Below are 17,173 nucleotides of genomic sequence, written 5' to 3' on the forward strand. Positions count from 1 at the left end.
ATGTTGTAGCATGTATCAGTATTTCTCTCCTTCCTCAGGCTGAGTGGTGTTCCATTGTATATATGTACCACATTTTATTTGTCTACTCATCTGTCGATGGATGCTTGGGTTTCAGCTGTTGTGAATAATGCTTCTATGAGCGTGGGCCATACAAATATATTTTTGAGTCCCAACTTTCACACACACACACAAATTATAAGTTCTTTAATCAGATATTTTAGGCTGTTTAGTCTTTCACACTGAGTCAGTGGAAGAAGAGAACTATGTATATTTTGAACATAGAAAAAAATGGGAGACTCGCGTTTGAAGTTTAACATTTACCAGCCCATTGCAGCTATGCTCCTTGACAAGACAGGGGGAAGTCATGGCAAAGTTTGGATGTGGCTTCTGTGTGAAAACATTGACTGATCCTACCTCTTCCTTTACCATCTTCAGAATTTAAATTTTCTTAATGCTTTATTTTCTAAAGATTTTAAATAAGGAAGCTCTTTCTGTCAGCATTGTATTATAGAAATGCCTAGCTGACTTTATTTTTTATCAGCGTTATTCTTGACTAAACTTAAGTTTCATGATTGAAAGAGAAACTTCTATTGATTCTGTGTTGTCTCCGAACAATTTTTTATTTACTTAAGGGATTTTTTCCCAATATCTTATGAAACAGTAAGTTTTTAGTTTGTAAAATAACTTTACATAGGCTTGTATTTGAAATTTAAGCTTGTAGACAAAGTGTGAGCAATGGTAGTATTATATTCCAAGATCTTCAAGGTATTTAAATAGGTATTCTAAAATTATATATTAACTAAGTATTCAAAAAATTATATATTAAAAATTATTCCAAAACTCTATAATAAATATTTTTAAACTATTCTATTCAAAGATCTTTAAAGTATTTTAAAAACAGGGATTTTTAAAATTAGTAGTAGGAAAAAAGTTTGCAACAGCATACAGTTTAGTTATTATAATTAACACAAATTTTATTTTAAACTAAGTTTTGACAGCATATTTAAATTTGGATACAAAGTATGACTGTAAAATCATTTGGAAAAAAAATCATATGGAATTGTTTAGAAATTATAATATCCAAAGTCCAATTATAAAGAAAACTTCTTTTTGGAGTTTTATTCTTAAATTATCTCCAAAGTTTAGAAAAATGTAAAGTATCTTTTGAAGATGACAAAGTAATAGTATCAGTATGGTCCAATAACTAATGAAATCAAATTGCCTTCAGTAACTAAATGATGCTATATATGAATTTATATCATTGATTTTAAATTATCACTCAGCAAAATAAATTCTCAGTAATATCACTCAAAATCATGCCTTTGTAATATTCTAAGAGGATATATCGGATTCTTCATCCTTGTACTTCTGTTAAATGCTTCTTTTTTTAACATCTTTATCGTTAAATGCTTTTTGTCACTACTTAGATTTTGCTACAATAACTTACCGTGGCTGTGAATGTGAGAAGGTTTCAAGAGATTGGCATATGAAAATGGAAAATATTCTGAGAACAAAAGAGATAAACTGCTCTGATAGAAGTTGATCTAAATCAAACTCAGATGCTTGCAGGGGCCAAGAAGTTAACATAAATGAGTGAGGTGGTAATAAGGAGTAGTGGAGACTGCAACAAACTGTAAAGCACATGTACTATCCAAAGGTTTCCAAAATTAATATTAAAATCAAAACATTCACAGGCCATATGTTGACAGTGTTTTGATTCCTGATGTAAATATTGATATGAAACTCAGTAGTAAAGGCACAGGATTACTCTACCAGGCTCTTATAACTTTTAACATATGTAATTCAAATGCTTTTTTCCCCCCACTAATCACAGAATTGCTCATATTTCAGTGGCCCTAAAATATGCTAAAGTTATTTGTTCTTTCTGATGTCAGTGATACAAAAAAAGGATCATAGCTGATGATAAGAAGGAATCTTATCCCAAGGGAACCTTTTCTTCCTGAAGGTGTCAGGTGAGAATTAGGTAACACTGAAGGAGAACCCACCTGTTCTCTCTTTAAATGACTGTCATTATGGTATCCATTTCAGGAGGTCAGGGACTCTGTCTCCTGCTCATTAGTGTGTCTCCAGGGCCTAAGCAGGTATTTGGTATGTGAATGTTCAGTGCATCGTACAGCTTAATCTCAAACTGTGGTTCCCTCTCCCTGTAGATATCCGCATGGAGCAGTGTTACTTGAAGTGGGATGAGGATGAATGCGTCCGTCCTGTTCCTGGGAAGTTCCGCATGGATGCCTGCTGCTGTGCAGTCGGGGCGGCTTGGGGCACTGAGTGTGAGGAGTGCCCCAAACCTGGCACCACGGAGTACGAGACCCTGTGCCCCCGGGGGCCTGGCTTTGCTAACAGAGGGGACGTTCTTACTGGGAGGCCATTTTACAAAGGTAACCGTCAGCAGCGCATTTGGTCTCTCTGCACTAAAGCTCACCTTCCACATTCTCTGAAGATTGATTTTGCCTTAAACATTTGATTTCCCACTTTATTTTCTTTGTTAAACAAAACATGCAACCAGCCTTATGGCCCAGGAGTATAAATCACCTGTACAAGTTGGTGTTGAAGTGAAGATACTAAAAAAGACAGCTAATCTCACTTTTCTTACAGCCTTCTACTGTACTGCTGCTTTCCTCAGCACAGCCTGATGAGATGCAGCCCTGATGTTGCAAAAAATTCTCTATCTGCCCTAAACTTTACAAAACAAATAGAAATAAAAGGATCAGAACTGTTCAGTAAAAATACAGAATCTTTTTCACAGTTGACACTTCCTGTGTGGCATCAATGTAATCATTGAAAAATTTGATATCCCCCATTTTTACTTGAGTACATTCTTTTCCATCATGTTAGATTTTTAACTTAAAATGATGGACCTACCCTTTTATTTTTTAACATCTTTTTTGGAGTATAATTGCTTGACAATGGTGTGTTAGTTTCTGCTGTATAACAAAGTGAATCAGCTATACGTATACATATATCCCCATATCCCCTCCCTCTTGAGCCTCCCTCCCACCCTCCCTAACCCACCCCTCTAGGTGGTCACAAAGCACCGAGCTGGTCTCCCTGTGCTATGCAGCTGCTTCCCACTAGCTATCTGTTTTACATTTGGTAGTGTATATATGTCCATGCCATGCTCTCACTTCATCCCAGCTTAAGGATAAGCTGGACCTACTCTTTTATATCAACCGGCTCTACATTCCAGCTCTGTTCTGCCTGTAGATATCAATGAATGCAAAGCATTCCCTGGGATGTGCACGTATGGAAAGTGCAGGAATACAATTGGAAGTTTCAAGTGCCGTTGCAATAGTGGCTTTGCTTTAGACTTGGAGGAAAGAAACTGCACAGGTGAGACTATTCTTCTGTTGTACTGGGTAAACCTTGGCTCTCTTTCTTTTGCTGTTGGGAAGTACTGCCTTTAAAAGCCCATCTTCTCACTAGGAACATGTACATTGTTCTTTTTATTTCCTTTTCCTGATGCCTAAACCACTTCTCCAGCAGACTTGTGAGAGAGCTGCAAAAGAGCATGAAAATAATATCTGTGCTACCTACAAGAACAATATAACAATAGGATTTTCAGAATATATGAGTACTAAAGAATATAGCCATTAAATCAACACTTGCATAAACTTGACATTCTGTTACAAATTTTAAGGTTTGTAATAGAGAAGTTGTAACTTATTTTCCTCATCTGTGGGCAGTTTTCTTAATATTATGCTTCAGTCACAATCCATATCCATACCCTTATCCTTCTCTCTAAGAAAATACACAAAATTCCAAGTTTTTCTATTAGGTAATATAACAAATTATTCCAAACACTTGAAGTATGTCTCCAAGGTCTTGTTTTCAGAACTCTCGTTTTACATATTCTCTTTGGAATTTTCCCTTTTCTCCTGCCCCCACTACGTGTTCCTGATCTCCACTGAAGTGTCTCTCTTGACTTCTTCCTAGCTTCGTACTCCATAGGATCCTAGTGATTCACTCCTGGCCCTACCCAGCCTAGACTATCCCCTGAGCATGTCACAACTATCCATCTGGTCTTGTGGAGTTCTGCCGTCTTGTCTTTCTGCCGTGCCTTCCGTGCCGATCCCCGACTCCTAACCCCCTCACCACTGTTTTCTCCACTCGGGGCTGCTGAACTTGGTGGGGAGAGCCTGAGAAAAGGTGACCGAGGTCCCTGCATTCGCCCTCAACCAGGCCTTTGCTGCTGCTGAGCGATACTTGTATTCACCTCTTTACGTCCCTTAATAAATTTCTCTTAGCGGCACTTCTAAACCTCTTCTGGCTTACACACCCTCTCGTATCGCTATTCATTCCTTTTCTTCTTTATTGAAGTCAAACCTGATTGCCAGGACCCTTCTCACACACCCTCTTCTCTGGTATAAAATGTCCTTTTCCAGCCCTACTCTCTCCTCCATTTCCAGAGAAGGGAATGTGATGTTCTTCTGCAGTTTTCCAGCGAAACTCTCTGCTTTCACTCTCCTTCCCTCTTTCTTCTCCAGGCCCTTCTTAGCAGAGTTCACTCCTCTCTCTCTGGCATCTCCCCCTCTTTACTGGTTTCTTTCCCTAGACTTGTAAACAAGTGCGGAGCGTCTCCTCAGCCCTCCCTTTCCCTCAAGCTACCATGCTCTTTTCCTGCTTTCACCTCTCATTCCTCTCTTTTAAGTAACCATTTGCTTTGTAGCCCCTGAATGCTGACCTCCCTCCTTCAGGCACATATATATATACTCTTAAAAAACACCTTTGCCAAGTTCAAAAAAATCTTTCTCTCAGTGCATATTCTCCTTGACCTCTGGCCAACCCCCTCCTTGATTTTCTTCTCTCTTAGCTTCCATGGTATTTCCCGTCTGAGTTGTCCTATCATGACTATGATGTTCCATCTCTAATCTTCCCAGATTCTTCTTGTCTTTGGCATTTTCCATCCCTTGGGCATTTTCCAAAGTCCTCTGCTTTCTCAACATTCTGCCTCTCAGAATTGCATCTACCATCACGCCTTTTTGGATGGCCTCTGTTGAGCTGACTCCTAGGTGCCATCTCTAGCTCTCTAGTCCTCCTGAGTTCCACTCCTGCATTTCTGACTCCCATCTGGACAGTTTCTCTTTGTTTTCGTCTCCCTTTGTCCCATCCCCCTTCCTCTGCCTAGGGACTTCCTTGGATATATTAATAGTATCATTTCACTCAGGATTGAAGCCTCAGACTTAATTTTGACACCTCCCTCTCCCAATAGAAAAGTGAAAAAGTTATGTATATTCTTCCATCAAAATGGTTATTTCAAGTACTTGTACTATTTCTCCTACACTATTGCTGCTGTAGGTTCAGCTCCTCAGGAAACAGATTGAGCAGAGATTAGCAGGCACGAAGGTTATTAAGGATTGGTCTTGGGAGGGGGGGAAAGGAAGCAGAAGTGGGCTGTGATGCAGTCCCAATGTGGTCCTCAGCCCACCTGCCCCGGGAGCTCTGCATCTGGGAAGCACATCACAGTTGTCTTGAGTTAGGGCGGAGGGGCTAGGTGTTTATGTACCTGCATGATGAATCTTTGCATACATCTGCCCCAAGAAGGGGTGTGACTGTGAGGAAGGTCTGCTTAGCTGAGGTGCTTCCTGAAGACAGTTCTCACCTCAGGACTTTCTGCCAGCCGCAGTCCCGACAGCTGAGGGCAAGGACGCGTGAGTCCTTCCTTCTTGAAGGGGGACCTGGGCAGCACATCGCAGTCTCTACTACACTGCAGATTCCTCCAGCGTCTCCCACCCCAGTAAGTTTCCAAGTAGATCCTTCATTTTCACAACCACCAGGTTTTTCATCCTAAAGCAGGGCTTGGATTGTATAACTTCCCGCAAAACAACCTCTATTGACTTAGATGATCCTAGACGTAGATAAAGAAGCTTTTCCAGTTCTGACTGCCCTGTTTTTGGTGTGAAATTAGCCAAGTCTCTTAATGGCTCTGAAACTCAACTCGTTTATACTGTATAAGAGAAGTTAGTTGACAGCACTGTGGTGTTGTGAGATGCAATGTGAAAGGACAGTTGGACACGGTTGGCTGCCCTTCTTCACAGCATGTAAGGCCCATCTTCTGCTCCCCACGCTGGCGCCCTCAGTAACCGTACCTATCTTACCTGTACTTGCGCCCATTATCAGCCTCTCTATGACTTGATGTTCCCTGAAATGCATTAGTTTTCTTCATCTGTGCATTTTATCTCTTGCCCTTCTATTTATTCTACATCTTTAAAGTTAGAATTTCTATGCCATCTTCCAGGATCAGTTCAAAAGCCACTTCCTCCAAAACGCTAATTCTTAACAGCAAATAGCTTTCATATATACTGCCCTCTTTATGAGACAAGAACCGTTCTCAGCACTTCAGAAACATTGGTTCGCTTACTCCTATGAGGCAGGTGCTACTACATGCCCCGTTTTACAGATAAAGAAACTAAGGCACAGAGAAATTAAGTGACTTTCCCAAGCCCCTACATCCAGAAGATGACAGAAGTGGAATTTGTGCCCAGTCATCTGGTTCCAGAGTTCATAATCTACACTATGCAGCTCCCACCACATCACATCAGCCAAAATCTGTCCCTCCTCTGCCATTGAACTTATTCTGTGTTCTTCATATGTCTCTCATCACCAGTTCCTAGATACTGATAGATAAAAATTAAGAGAATTAGTGTGCATATTATTACCTGCTTAATTGAATCAATCAATTTTGTTAAGACTTTTGTTTAAAAGAAAGTACCTGCATTTTTTCAGTATGTCCTGCAATTGGGAAAAATCAATAGAAAGAAAACAAAAGCTGGGAGAGAGCAGGGGCTGAGACTACCCCCCCTACCCCCCGCAAGAGAACGTGTGCAAATTAGCCATTTATAAATCCTGTGATAGAAAAACTTAAAAATTTAAATTCACGAGAATAAACAGATGCTGGCAAAAACATTTTTCCCACTCTGACAAAAATATTTAAGTAAGTCATGTTTTCTTAATCTTATTTTACAGACATACTGCTCTATTGAAAATCTTGATTTCAGGAATGGGAGATTTCTCAGAGAATCCTATTTTTGAGAGTCTAAGTGCTGCTATTAAAGATTCTTATTTACTGTAGTATGTAAAAATTGACAAACGCAAAAGCCCATCATTATCGTTTGTTTTTAATTTTAAAATTAAATCAGTAGGCTCTTCCGTCTGAATATGACGCAGAAACACAGTTGGGGCATATTCCACGGCCCTGCCATATAGGCGCGTTCTCCGGCTCAGGGTTCAGTGGTCGCATCTGCCTCTGAGGCTGTCTCTGTGGCCGGCTAGCCACCCCTGCTCAGAGGCAGCAGCCCTCTCACGCCCGCCCCAGGGGCGGACGTGGGCTAATGCAGCAGAACCAGCGTGGGCTTTGCGTTTTGCATGGGACTCCATCCATATGGCCACTGCTTCCTCGTTTGCCACCTGCCTTGGTCAGCTCATATCCCAGTTGCTTGGTTCATCCTTCTGTTATCATTTCTAAGCCACAAAGGGAAATCCACAATTCCAGAATTCTTAAGGACAAAAAGGACCCCCCTGCCCATTGGCTGTGACAGTTTTGGCAGTTGGGGAAAGGAATATGCCTGCAGCCCTGTCCCCCTCGAGGTGACCTCCTGAAAACGCATCCTTCTACGCCTCGCCCCTGCTTCCTCCAGCACTTTTGCTCGGAAGGCCAAACCTCTCTGTTTGTTAACACCTTCTCATCTCACTCTGGTTTTCTGAATTTCTTTTAAACCCTGTGAACTAGACATTGACGAGTGCAGGATTTCTCCTGACCTCTGTGGGAGTGGGATCTGTGTCAACACGCCGGGCAGCTTTGAGTGTGAGTGCTTCGAAGGCTACGAGAGCGGGTTCATGATGATGAAGAACTGCATGGGTAAGCTGCTCGGGTCTGCAAACCGGTGTAGCACAGACTCCTTAGTGCGACCTTGGCCTGTCTCAGAGCTGTGAACAGCGTGCTTGGCAAGGAGCTGTGGTGAGAGAGAGAACAGATCTAAGTGTCAGACAGGAAATCCGCTCCTTGATAGCTCTTGGGGAGCCCCAGGCCCTCGGTGCCTTAATGGCAGTGAGATATTGAGACTGGGTTCTGCTTATTTATAGAATCTGAAGTCACCACAGACTAACTGCTGAGGAGGGAGCCACTGAAAATGTATGGTAGTGGGTGGTGACCCCCAAATTTATGTTGTCATGCGAATCCCATGTCCTTTTCCTTACTTGGGTGTTATTACAAACACTCTTGGCATTGCCCACCTTTTAGCCCATCGTTTGATTTTTAGCAACTTATAGGACTCAGCTCATGGGATACAGAAAGTGATCAGTCTAAGAGTTTTCTTTCACTTTGATTAGAGATAGAGACATATGGTGTCTGGAGTTTAGAGTGATATAAAGCGAATATTGTTTATTTTTACCTCTCATGAGCCTGCTCATTTCATACAAGTAAAAGCCTTGATAGCTCACTATCTTTTCAGAGTAGAACTTTAACCTTTTATCTACTGATCATAAAGTGAGGAGAGCGTTATCCCATCTCTTATTAACCCATGTCTCATGTTTGAGTCACAATGACCTCAGATAATGAATCTTTCTCCCATGCTGTGTGCGTGAACGTTTTTTCCTCAGAGTTCTTTAATGGCTCTCACGTTTTTACCTTTCAGACATTGACGAATGTGAACGTAACCCTCTCCTTTGTAGGGGTGGCACCTGTGTGAACACTGAGGGCAGCTTTCAGTGTGACTGCCCACTGGGACATGAGCTGTCACCGTCACGTGAGGACTGTGTGGGTGAGTTTGTCTCCTCAGCACATAAAACCCTCCCAGTTCAACTGGTAAATATCATAAAGATCAGAGGTCATTCTCATGAACTGGTTGTTTTGGGCCTGTGAAATCTAACAGATTAAAATTTGGGAATTCAGAGTCTGTACATTTGGATTCAGGCTGTGTCTTTAGAAGATGCTTACCCCAGTTCCCCTCGTTTTCATTACAAGCGCACTGGAAAGGACCCTGTGGGAGGGACCCTGTGTCAGGCCTTGTAGTTCCCTCCTCCGGGTCGGCTGGGATGGGACAGCTGCTCCCCTTGGAAGGGCTGCTCCCTAATAGTTTGCCTGTGTGCACACCTGTGCACAAGGATCCATTCGGTGCCCCGTGTCAGTCGTCACAGGGTCTGCTCACCTGTGTGTGAGCTCACGCTCCAACCCCCTCCTCACAGAAGCACTGAGGCCTCTTTACCGGCCCTGAGCTCGGGGATGGGGGGCGGAGGATGTAGGTGCGACCACGGCTGGTCTTGAAGAAGCGTTCCATAGGCTTTAAAGCTTTGATTTAGCCAGGAAATGTTTTCCTCACAGTAAGTCTTTCTTGGAAATGTAAGCAAATAAAACACTTTAAAATAGACAGATCCCACACCCCCAAATAAAAACATAGCTTGAGCACACCTCCCGACTACTCATGTATTTATTTATAACCCATATTTATATCGCTATGCTAATGTTAGGTGAATCTTAAATCATAGACCATCTTATTTATTTTTAAAATTTTTTTATTCAATGAAAGATTCTTTAAATTCTATCGTGCTTTACAATTCTCAGAAGTTTTGCATTCATGTTTTTGTATAATCCCATAATAACCCTTTTTTTTTTTTAACCCCTTCCCCTATCTTGCCCCTTCACCGTTTCCTCTCCCCACTGGTAACCACTAGTTTGTTCTTTGTATCTGTGAGTCTGCTTCTTTTTTCGAACAGACATTTTAAAAGGTGAAGGTTTTAAATATTTTTAATTCCACTTTAATAGTTCGAAAAGCTTTTTCACACAGATAATTACAGAATATTTATTCATGGTTGTGATACCAGTGATCCAGAGATCTGTTTCTAAGTTCAGTTTATTTTGCTAATTAATTTTCATGGTTTTTTTTTTTTTTTTTTTTTTTGGCGGTATGCGGGCCTCTCACTGCTGTGGCCTCTCCCGTTGCGGAGCACAGGCTCCGGACGCGCAGGCTCAGTGGCCATGGCTCACGGGCCCAGCCACTCCATGGCATGTGGGATCTTCCCAGACCGGGGCATGAACCCGTGTCCCCTGCATCGACAGGAGGACTCTCAACCACTGTGCCACCAGGGAAGCCCTTCATGGGTTTTATAGCTGAAAAAAAAAGTTCCCCTCAATGATATAATGTACATTATAAAATATGTATTTTTGCATGTTCAATAAAATAAATATTTCATGATTATAAACATAAATCTGCCACATTGTCTTCTTAGTAATTTTGAGAATTTGGGGTGAATTTCTTGTTATATCTGATTTTTACCTTAGATTGTGTTTGACGGGTAACTTGTGTGAGGAAGTGTCACTCTACCATTTACTTGCTCTTCTCTTTTTGCATTATTAGTACTAGTTTCTTCCACAGATCTTTGCAGGCGTTTTCTTTAAGGCATCTGCCCATCTTATAAGGGTTAGTTTACTTAAAAACAGGCAATATAATCTGTAATCCACCTATCCAGGCCCTGTAAACACAATGCCATGAAAAGTTAAAAACTGAGGGCCCTATTTTCAGCCCCTCTGTTTTTGGAACCAGCTGTCTTCCCTCAGGAACCTTCATGTTATTTAGACAACAGGTAACCATCCAATTAAGACCAGCTGAGGGTGCCAGTGTAAATTCATAGATTAAGTATTAACAAGCTTTATTTCTGGCATGTGCTAGGTGGATGTGGTCTAATGTGGTACTCACTAGCCACACGTGGCTATTTAAATTTTATCAAAATTAAATAACGTTAAAAATTCAGTTCCTTAGTCACAGTATCCATGTTTCAAGCACTCAGTAACAGCTACATATTGGACAGCACAGATATGTAACAGTTCCATCAATGTAAAAAGTTCCACTGGAGAGCACTGTTGCAGATAGAACTAAGAGAAATATAGATTCTGGCATTTTCTTTGAATTGCTGCAAGAGACCATCTTACTTCCCCCTGAAGTAAATAAAGCCCTTTGGAGACCATTGCTCTGATGCTGCATGTTCTTGATAGTTTAAGTGGTGTTGTGATTTCATAAAACATTAACTCTGTGTATCTTTTTATAGATATTAATGAATGCTCCCTGAGTGACAATCTCTGTAGAAATGGAAAATGTGTAAACATGATTGGAACTTATCAGTGCTCCTGCAATGCTGGGTACCAGGCCACGCCAGACCGGCAGGGCTGTACAGGTAAGGGTAGGCCAGGCCGGTCTGGAATTTGTATTTCTCAAGTCAGTCGAGGAATGCTTCTGGCACGGGATATATAGTGACGCCAATGGGAGTCCTTTGTCCTAAAAGCAAATCTAAGAATGGGGGCAGATGCCATGGTTTGGTGGTTTTGCAGAGGAACCTTTGGTTTTATAATAAGAAACATCCTATATTTCTCTCTCTCTCTCTCTCTCTCTCTCTCTCTCTCTCTCTCTATATATATATATATATATATATATATATATATATTTCATCCTATATGGTATATCTGAGTTCTTTAATCTTAGGTTACAGGAGCTGAATGTCAAATGAAATGCTGTCTAAAAGGAAGTGAGAGGAACTAAGAAAGGCTAATGTTACAATGGTCAATCAACATGAAAAATCCAAAGTCACTGGAGCATTGTCTGTTTAAGAAGAAGTAGAAAAACTCTCTTTTTTTTTTTTTAAGGAAGTATCTCTGACAAGTAACTTGGTGGCAATGTTTTTACAGATATTGACGAATGTATGATAATGAACGGAGGCTGTGACACCCAGTGCACTAATGCAGAAGGAAGCTATGAATGTAGCTGCAGTGAAGGTTATGCCCTGATGCCAGATGGGAGGTCGTGTGCAGGTACAGGAAGGAAAATACACAGACTTTGTACATCTGGTTAATCTTATCTTACAAATCTGGCTCCACATACTTTGTGTGGAACTGGATGGAAAAAAATGCATGCGCTTAATAAAAGTCATCCTTGTTTTTCATTTGATTTTGATTTTGTATCATCAGATATTGATGAATGTGAAAATAATCCTGATATCTGTGATGGTGGGCAGTGTACCAACATTCCTGGAGAGTATCGCTGTCTGTGTTATGATGGCTTCATGGCTTCAATGGACATGAAAACATGCATTGGTGGGTACCATAAGAACAGGATAAATATTTATGTACAGTGTGCACACACACACACACGCGCGCGCACCTAAGAAGAAAAGGCTTTTTTGGTTATTTTTAAAATTCAAACCATTGTATTAGAAGATGTGAAAGCCAAAAAGGAAGAATTATTTGAAAAAAAAAATCCTTAAAGACAATATATTTATCTGTAATACTGTGTCCTGCAAATACATTATATTTTAAACGTTATTTGTGTATCTCATTAGTATGCTGTTCAGTTTAAAAGATAGCTTTTGAATTGCTAGAATAAACAAGTATTAACCAAAGTGTTGAAAATCAATTTCCTAGATGTGAATGAATGTGACTTAAATTCAAACATCTGCATGTTTGGGGAATGTGAGAACACCAAGGGATCCTTCATTTGCCACTGTCAGCTGGGATATTCAGTAAAGAAGGGGACCACGGGATGCACAGGTAGGTCTCAAGCTTGTATCCCCTGTGTTTCAGCTTCTTATATTTCAGAGGTTAACCTTCAACATCATTTGTTCCCTGGAATTTCTTGTACTTTCACCCACACCAGGTTGTGACAGTTATGTGATGAGTAACTGGCCCAGATCATGTGTGATGCGTTTGTCTCTTCTCTGTGGTAGATGAGCACGGTCTCAGCTACCAAGCCGCAGACCTGGCTGCGTGCTTGGTCACGGAGTGGGAGAATGGGTGTGGAATCTGGCCCCCATGGTTCTGATGTGCTCCTGGTAGCTCTTGGGGCAGCGTTCACTTTCTCCTGCCCAAACAGGAGATATACGTAAGGAAGAAGCACCAAAAGACCTGGAGGAATCCCAGGTGTTTGCTGAGTTTTACAGTTCTTTTAAACTAACAAAAATTAATCTAAAACTCATATTTAGACTCTTTTCCTTCCTTTCTTTCCCCATCTTTTTCTCTGCTCTTCCCTCCTCTCTTTCCATTTGCTTTTGCCTTCTCTTCTCCCTGCCCAAATTTCCTCTCTTCGCTTTTTTTCTTTGTTCACCCCATTCATTTTATCTCTTATTCCTGTTCTCTACTAAATAGTTTTAGCCTTTTGAAGGGCGGATGGGGGTTGAACTCCCAGGGTCAGTGCTTTGGGCCAAATGTCCATCATTGCTCAAGGCTTTAGTGTGGTATTTTGCTCAAGCCAGGTGGTGGGTGACTTAGACTGCAGCCTAGGCCTTAAGCTGACACCTCCAGGGAAGAGCAAGTAATGAAAGAGAACTCTGCATGTTCATATGTATGTGTACCACATACACAGACGCTATATACATAATACTGATAAAAGCATCTGGTCATTTTCCAGAAAACATTTCCAGTGATTATTTTTATATATTCTGGCTGGCAGTTTCTTTCAGGGAAGGCCTTGTTTGATTTGGATCATGAACTTCCAAATCCTGTTGGAGTCTAAACATATTAAAAATAAAAGTGACGTTAATGTTTTCTCTGTGTTTACTTTAAAATTTTGCCTATACAGAAATCTCTTGGAAGTAGAATTAACTAGGTTGTATCTTATCTTCATATTAACTACGGTTTCTCAGATGTGGATGAGTGTGAAATTGGTGCCCACAACTGTGACATGCATGCCTCATGTCTAAACGTCCCAGGAAGCTTCAAATGTAGCTGCAGAGAAGGCTGGGTTGGAAATGGCATCAAATGTATTGGTGAGTATTTTGCAAATGTAAATAACCTTCACTAAGACACAGAATCCCTAGAGGCTCTTCTTTGCACAGTTGTTAACCTACATACTTAAATAGGAACATGCCTCTTAGTTTCATTTATTCTCTTGAAAATTAAAGGCTGTCTTTCGTTGCAAGATAATTCTTGCCTAAGAGTTTCCTTTAACTTTGGTATAAATGATCAAATTACAACAGTATGCCTTGGCATCTGCTTTTTAATGTGGTGTTGTTCAGTAAAAATTATTTGATGTGCAGCCAGAAATCCAAACAGCTGTAGGATGAAACATGACTAATATATTTTTCCAGTTTTTTCATAGAGTAACAGTGAGATTTAAAACCCAGTGAAATAAATGAAGGGAATGAAACGATTTTTTTCAGATAACCTAGGTCTATAGTAAGTGGTCAATACCAGCTTCTTAATAGAAAATTGAATTCTTCTTCCAGAGAAATCTAAATGTCTTGGATTCCAAGAAGCCAGATTAGAAGGAGAATGTGAAGGCAGTTGCCATTCTCCAAGTTTTATAGTTCTTGACCAGAGTCTAATAAGTCCTTTATAGCTGTGAGGCAAGGAACTGGATTTTACCCTTGATGTCATTCATAGTGCTGCTTGGTACGTTCAGTGTTTTATGTGCCTCAACAATAAGGCATGTTGCAACTCATAAAAATTATCCAGGTCTATCTAAAATACAAATTAAAGCAAGCAAAACCGACCTCCCCATGATTACTCATTAAGACCTGGTAAGCCTGCAGCAAGAATTAAAGGATAATTTTAAGATCTCTTATTAATAGTATTAGTTAATTTGAATGTACTTTCTTACCTACTCAATTGTTTTATACTTGTCAAATGTTTATGAGCTGACTCCAGAATTTGAGTTAACATAGTTTTTAAATAACTTTGCTAAGGAAGGTTCTCTCACGGTGTCACTAAGTCCACTAGCTACCCACTTGAGTCCAGCCATTTCTCTATCATTAATCTCACAACTTTTCAGCTACATCCCCATTCCCAGTTTTCTAGTCCCATTTGTTTACTGTTTTTCCCTCCTCTAGCCTCTCTTTTTTTGTGCTTCTTGTCCATCTATCACTCTGGCCAGCTATCGAAAAATAGCCTGCTGCTAATACAAAAGATTTAACCATGTCCAGGCACCTCTACTCCAAAATGGCATCCAAATCCCTCCACTCCTTTCCATCTCCATCCCCCTGCTCTCATCACAACTGTTCTGTCTCTCAATCTGCCCCCCACCCCAGCCCTTTCTCTCTGTTAGCTGCTAAAAGAACCTCCTCATATGTTGGCTTACTCCCTCTCTGGTCCTCCCGCAATCCATTCTCCACATTGCAGCCAGGTAGTTTTTTTAAACCATGGATCTGATTTCTTCACAATTGTCATCTTAATCCATTGAATTTAGGATAAACTTCAGCTTCCTTCACATGGTTTACAAGACCCTATGGCATCTTCCCACTATCTCTCCAGCTTCACTTTCCTTCATCCCTGGTCTCCTACATTGTGCTTTGTCACTCTAACCTCCTTTAATTTTTGTCACATCAAAGCTCTTTTCCTTCTCAGTGTTTTCATATGTGCTGTTCCCTCTGCAAGGAAGACCCATCCCTACTTCTGTTCACAGGTCAACTCTTGCTCATCCTTCAGATGCGAAGTTAACTGAAAATGACTTCCTCAGTGGAGCTTTCCTAATTCCTGCGATCCAGATTAGACACCCTTCTTATTTCCTTATACCTTGTAACTTTTCTTCATGGTACATATATGACAGTATTAAATTTAATTGAATTCTCTGTGTTTAACATCTGTCTTTTCCACTAGACTAAGGGTACCATGAGGTCAAGAATCATATCTTGGTTTCCTCATCTATAAAATGAACTTGAAAATTCTATGGTAATTTTCCTGCTCTGAAATTCAGTATTATCTTGAAAATTGACCCCTTTTTTAGTGATAAGGTAGCCAATGATAAAATACACCCTCGGTAGAAATCAGAAGGAAATCTAGGCCTGGTTTTCTTTTAAACATTATAATTCTAGTTGATTAGACAGCTCACAAAATGCTTGAACTAATTATTTTGGCCCATGTTTGTAGCATGAACATTTTGGATCATAGGTCTGAGGTCTTAGAAAATTATATAGAACTGCAACTTGACCAGTAAACTAAAATACATTCCATTTGGCCAGTTTGGGGCCAGTTTACATTTAAATTAAGACAAATGAAAATCTTCCTGGGTGTTTAAATATTCCATTTTCATTTCTGAACTTTATTGCTATGTTCTCTTGACATGCAGATCTGGACGAATGTTCTAATGGAACCCACCAGTGCAGCATAAATGCTCAGTGTGTCAATACCCCAGGCTCCTACCGCTGTGCCTGCTCCGAAGGGTTCACTGGAGATGGATTTACCTGCTCAGGTGGGTGAGGTCCTGATTTTCATGCAACACTCTGTATGTTTTCATCATCAGAAGAAGACTGTAGTTGAAGGAGGCTGAAATCACTACCTCTGTTTTTACACTTGACTTAAGGTGAATATGTATCTTTTGCTTACATTAAACACAAAAACCTGGAAATTTTTTAAAATAATGGCATTTATTACTATCATGTACTCTTAGTGACTGTCATTTCCTTTTATTCATTAATTAACATAATGGTCAAAAATACAGGCTCTGAGTCAGACCATCTGGATCCAGATCTTGCCTGTGCTGCTTACTGGCCATATAGTCTTAAGTGAATGACTTAACCTGTGTGTCCTTAGTTTCTCCATTTTGAAATGGACATGGTGGTAATAATAATAATAAATACTATTTCCCTTTTTCTTTTATATCATTGAATGAATGACATGTTGGGAAAACTATACAGCTTCTTAAAATAAAATCTATGACCTACCCAATCACTGCTATTTATTGTGTTTATCAAAATCTCAGTTTATCACATGGTATTGAAAGGATTAAATGGAATAATACAAGTAAAGAGCTTAGAAACATGCATCATAAGAGCTTAATGAATGTGAGTAAATTCACTCTGCATTCCTTGAGGATAAAACATCCACTTATTATATTCACGTAAAAGACTAGATCATCTTGCTGGACATAAAGAATGATACTTTTAAGCTTGAGAGATAGGTGTTTCTCTGTTGAATTTCAGTGCACACTTTAAACCCCAAATTAAAAGATAGTTTTTTCTAATTAGTGACATCAAAAACACAGACTTACAGTTTTCTAATGCCTCTTGAAGAAAACATGTTTATTCAGTTGTAAAGCTTCCTTACTTTTAAACCTCGGGTACTGCATCTTTCTTAGCATGTCTCTGCACCGTGGTGTGAGGGCAGGGGCATGGCTTTGGTATCAGACACAGCTGGACCTAGACCCTGGCTCAGCCGCAGACTAGATCACTGTGACTCCCA

General features: G+C 40.3%; 1 protein-coding gene across 1 annotated transcript in view; it reads left to right on the forward strand.

The window, feature by feature from the left end:
• FBN2 (fibrillin 2) overlaps window positions 1-17,173 on the forward strand; it is a gene marked incomplete at both ends in the record, with an annotated part of 230,962 nt that overhangs the window by 159,039 nt on the left and 54,750 nt on the right. Inside the window, 10 exons of the mRNA XM_082837201.1 lie at window positions 2,172-2,399; window positions 3,226-3,351; window positions 7,748-7,876; window positions 8,652-8,777; window positions 11,059-11,184; window positions 11,693-11,815; window positions 11,972-12,097; window positions 12,425-12,550; window positions 13,642-13,764; window positions 16,062-16,184. Coding sequence (XP_082693327.1) covers window positions 2,172-2,399; window positions 3,226-3,351; window positions 7,748-7,876; window positions 8,652-8,777; window positions 11,059-11,184; window positions 11,693-11,815; window positions 11,972-12,097; window positions 12,425-12,550; window positions 13,642-13,764; window positions 16,062-16,184 — 1,356 coding nt within the window. The remainder of the gene's footprint in view (window positions 1-2,171; window positions 2,400-3,225; window positions 3,352-7,747; window positions 7,877-8,651; window positions 8,778-11,058; window positions 11,185-11,692; window positions 11,816-11,971; window positions 12,098-12,424; window positions 12,551-13,641; window positions 13,765-16,061; window positions 16,185-17,173) is intronic.

This window comes from Leucopleurus acutus (genome assembly GCF_964270905.1).
Source record: "Leucopleurus acutus genome assembly, chromosome: 3".
NCBI classification, from domain to species: domain Eukaryota; kingdom Metazoa; phylum Chordata; class Mammalia; order Artiodactyla; family Delphinidae; genus Leucopleurus; species Leucopleurus acutus.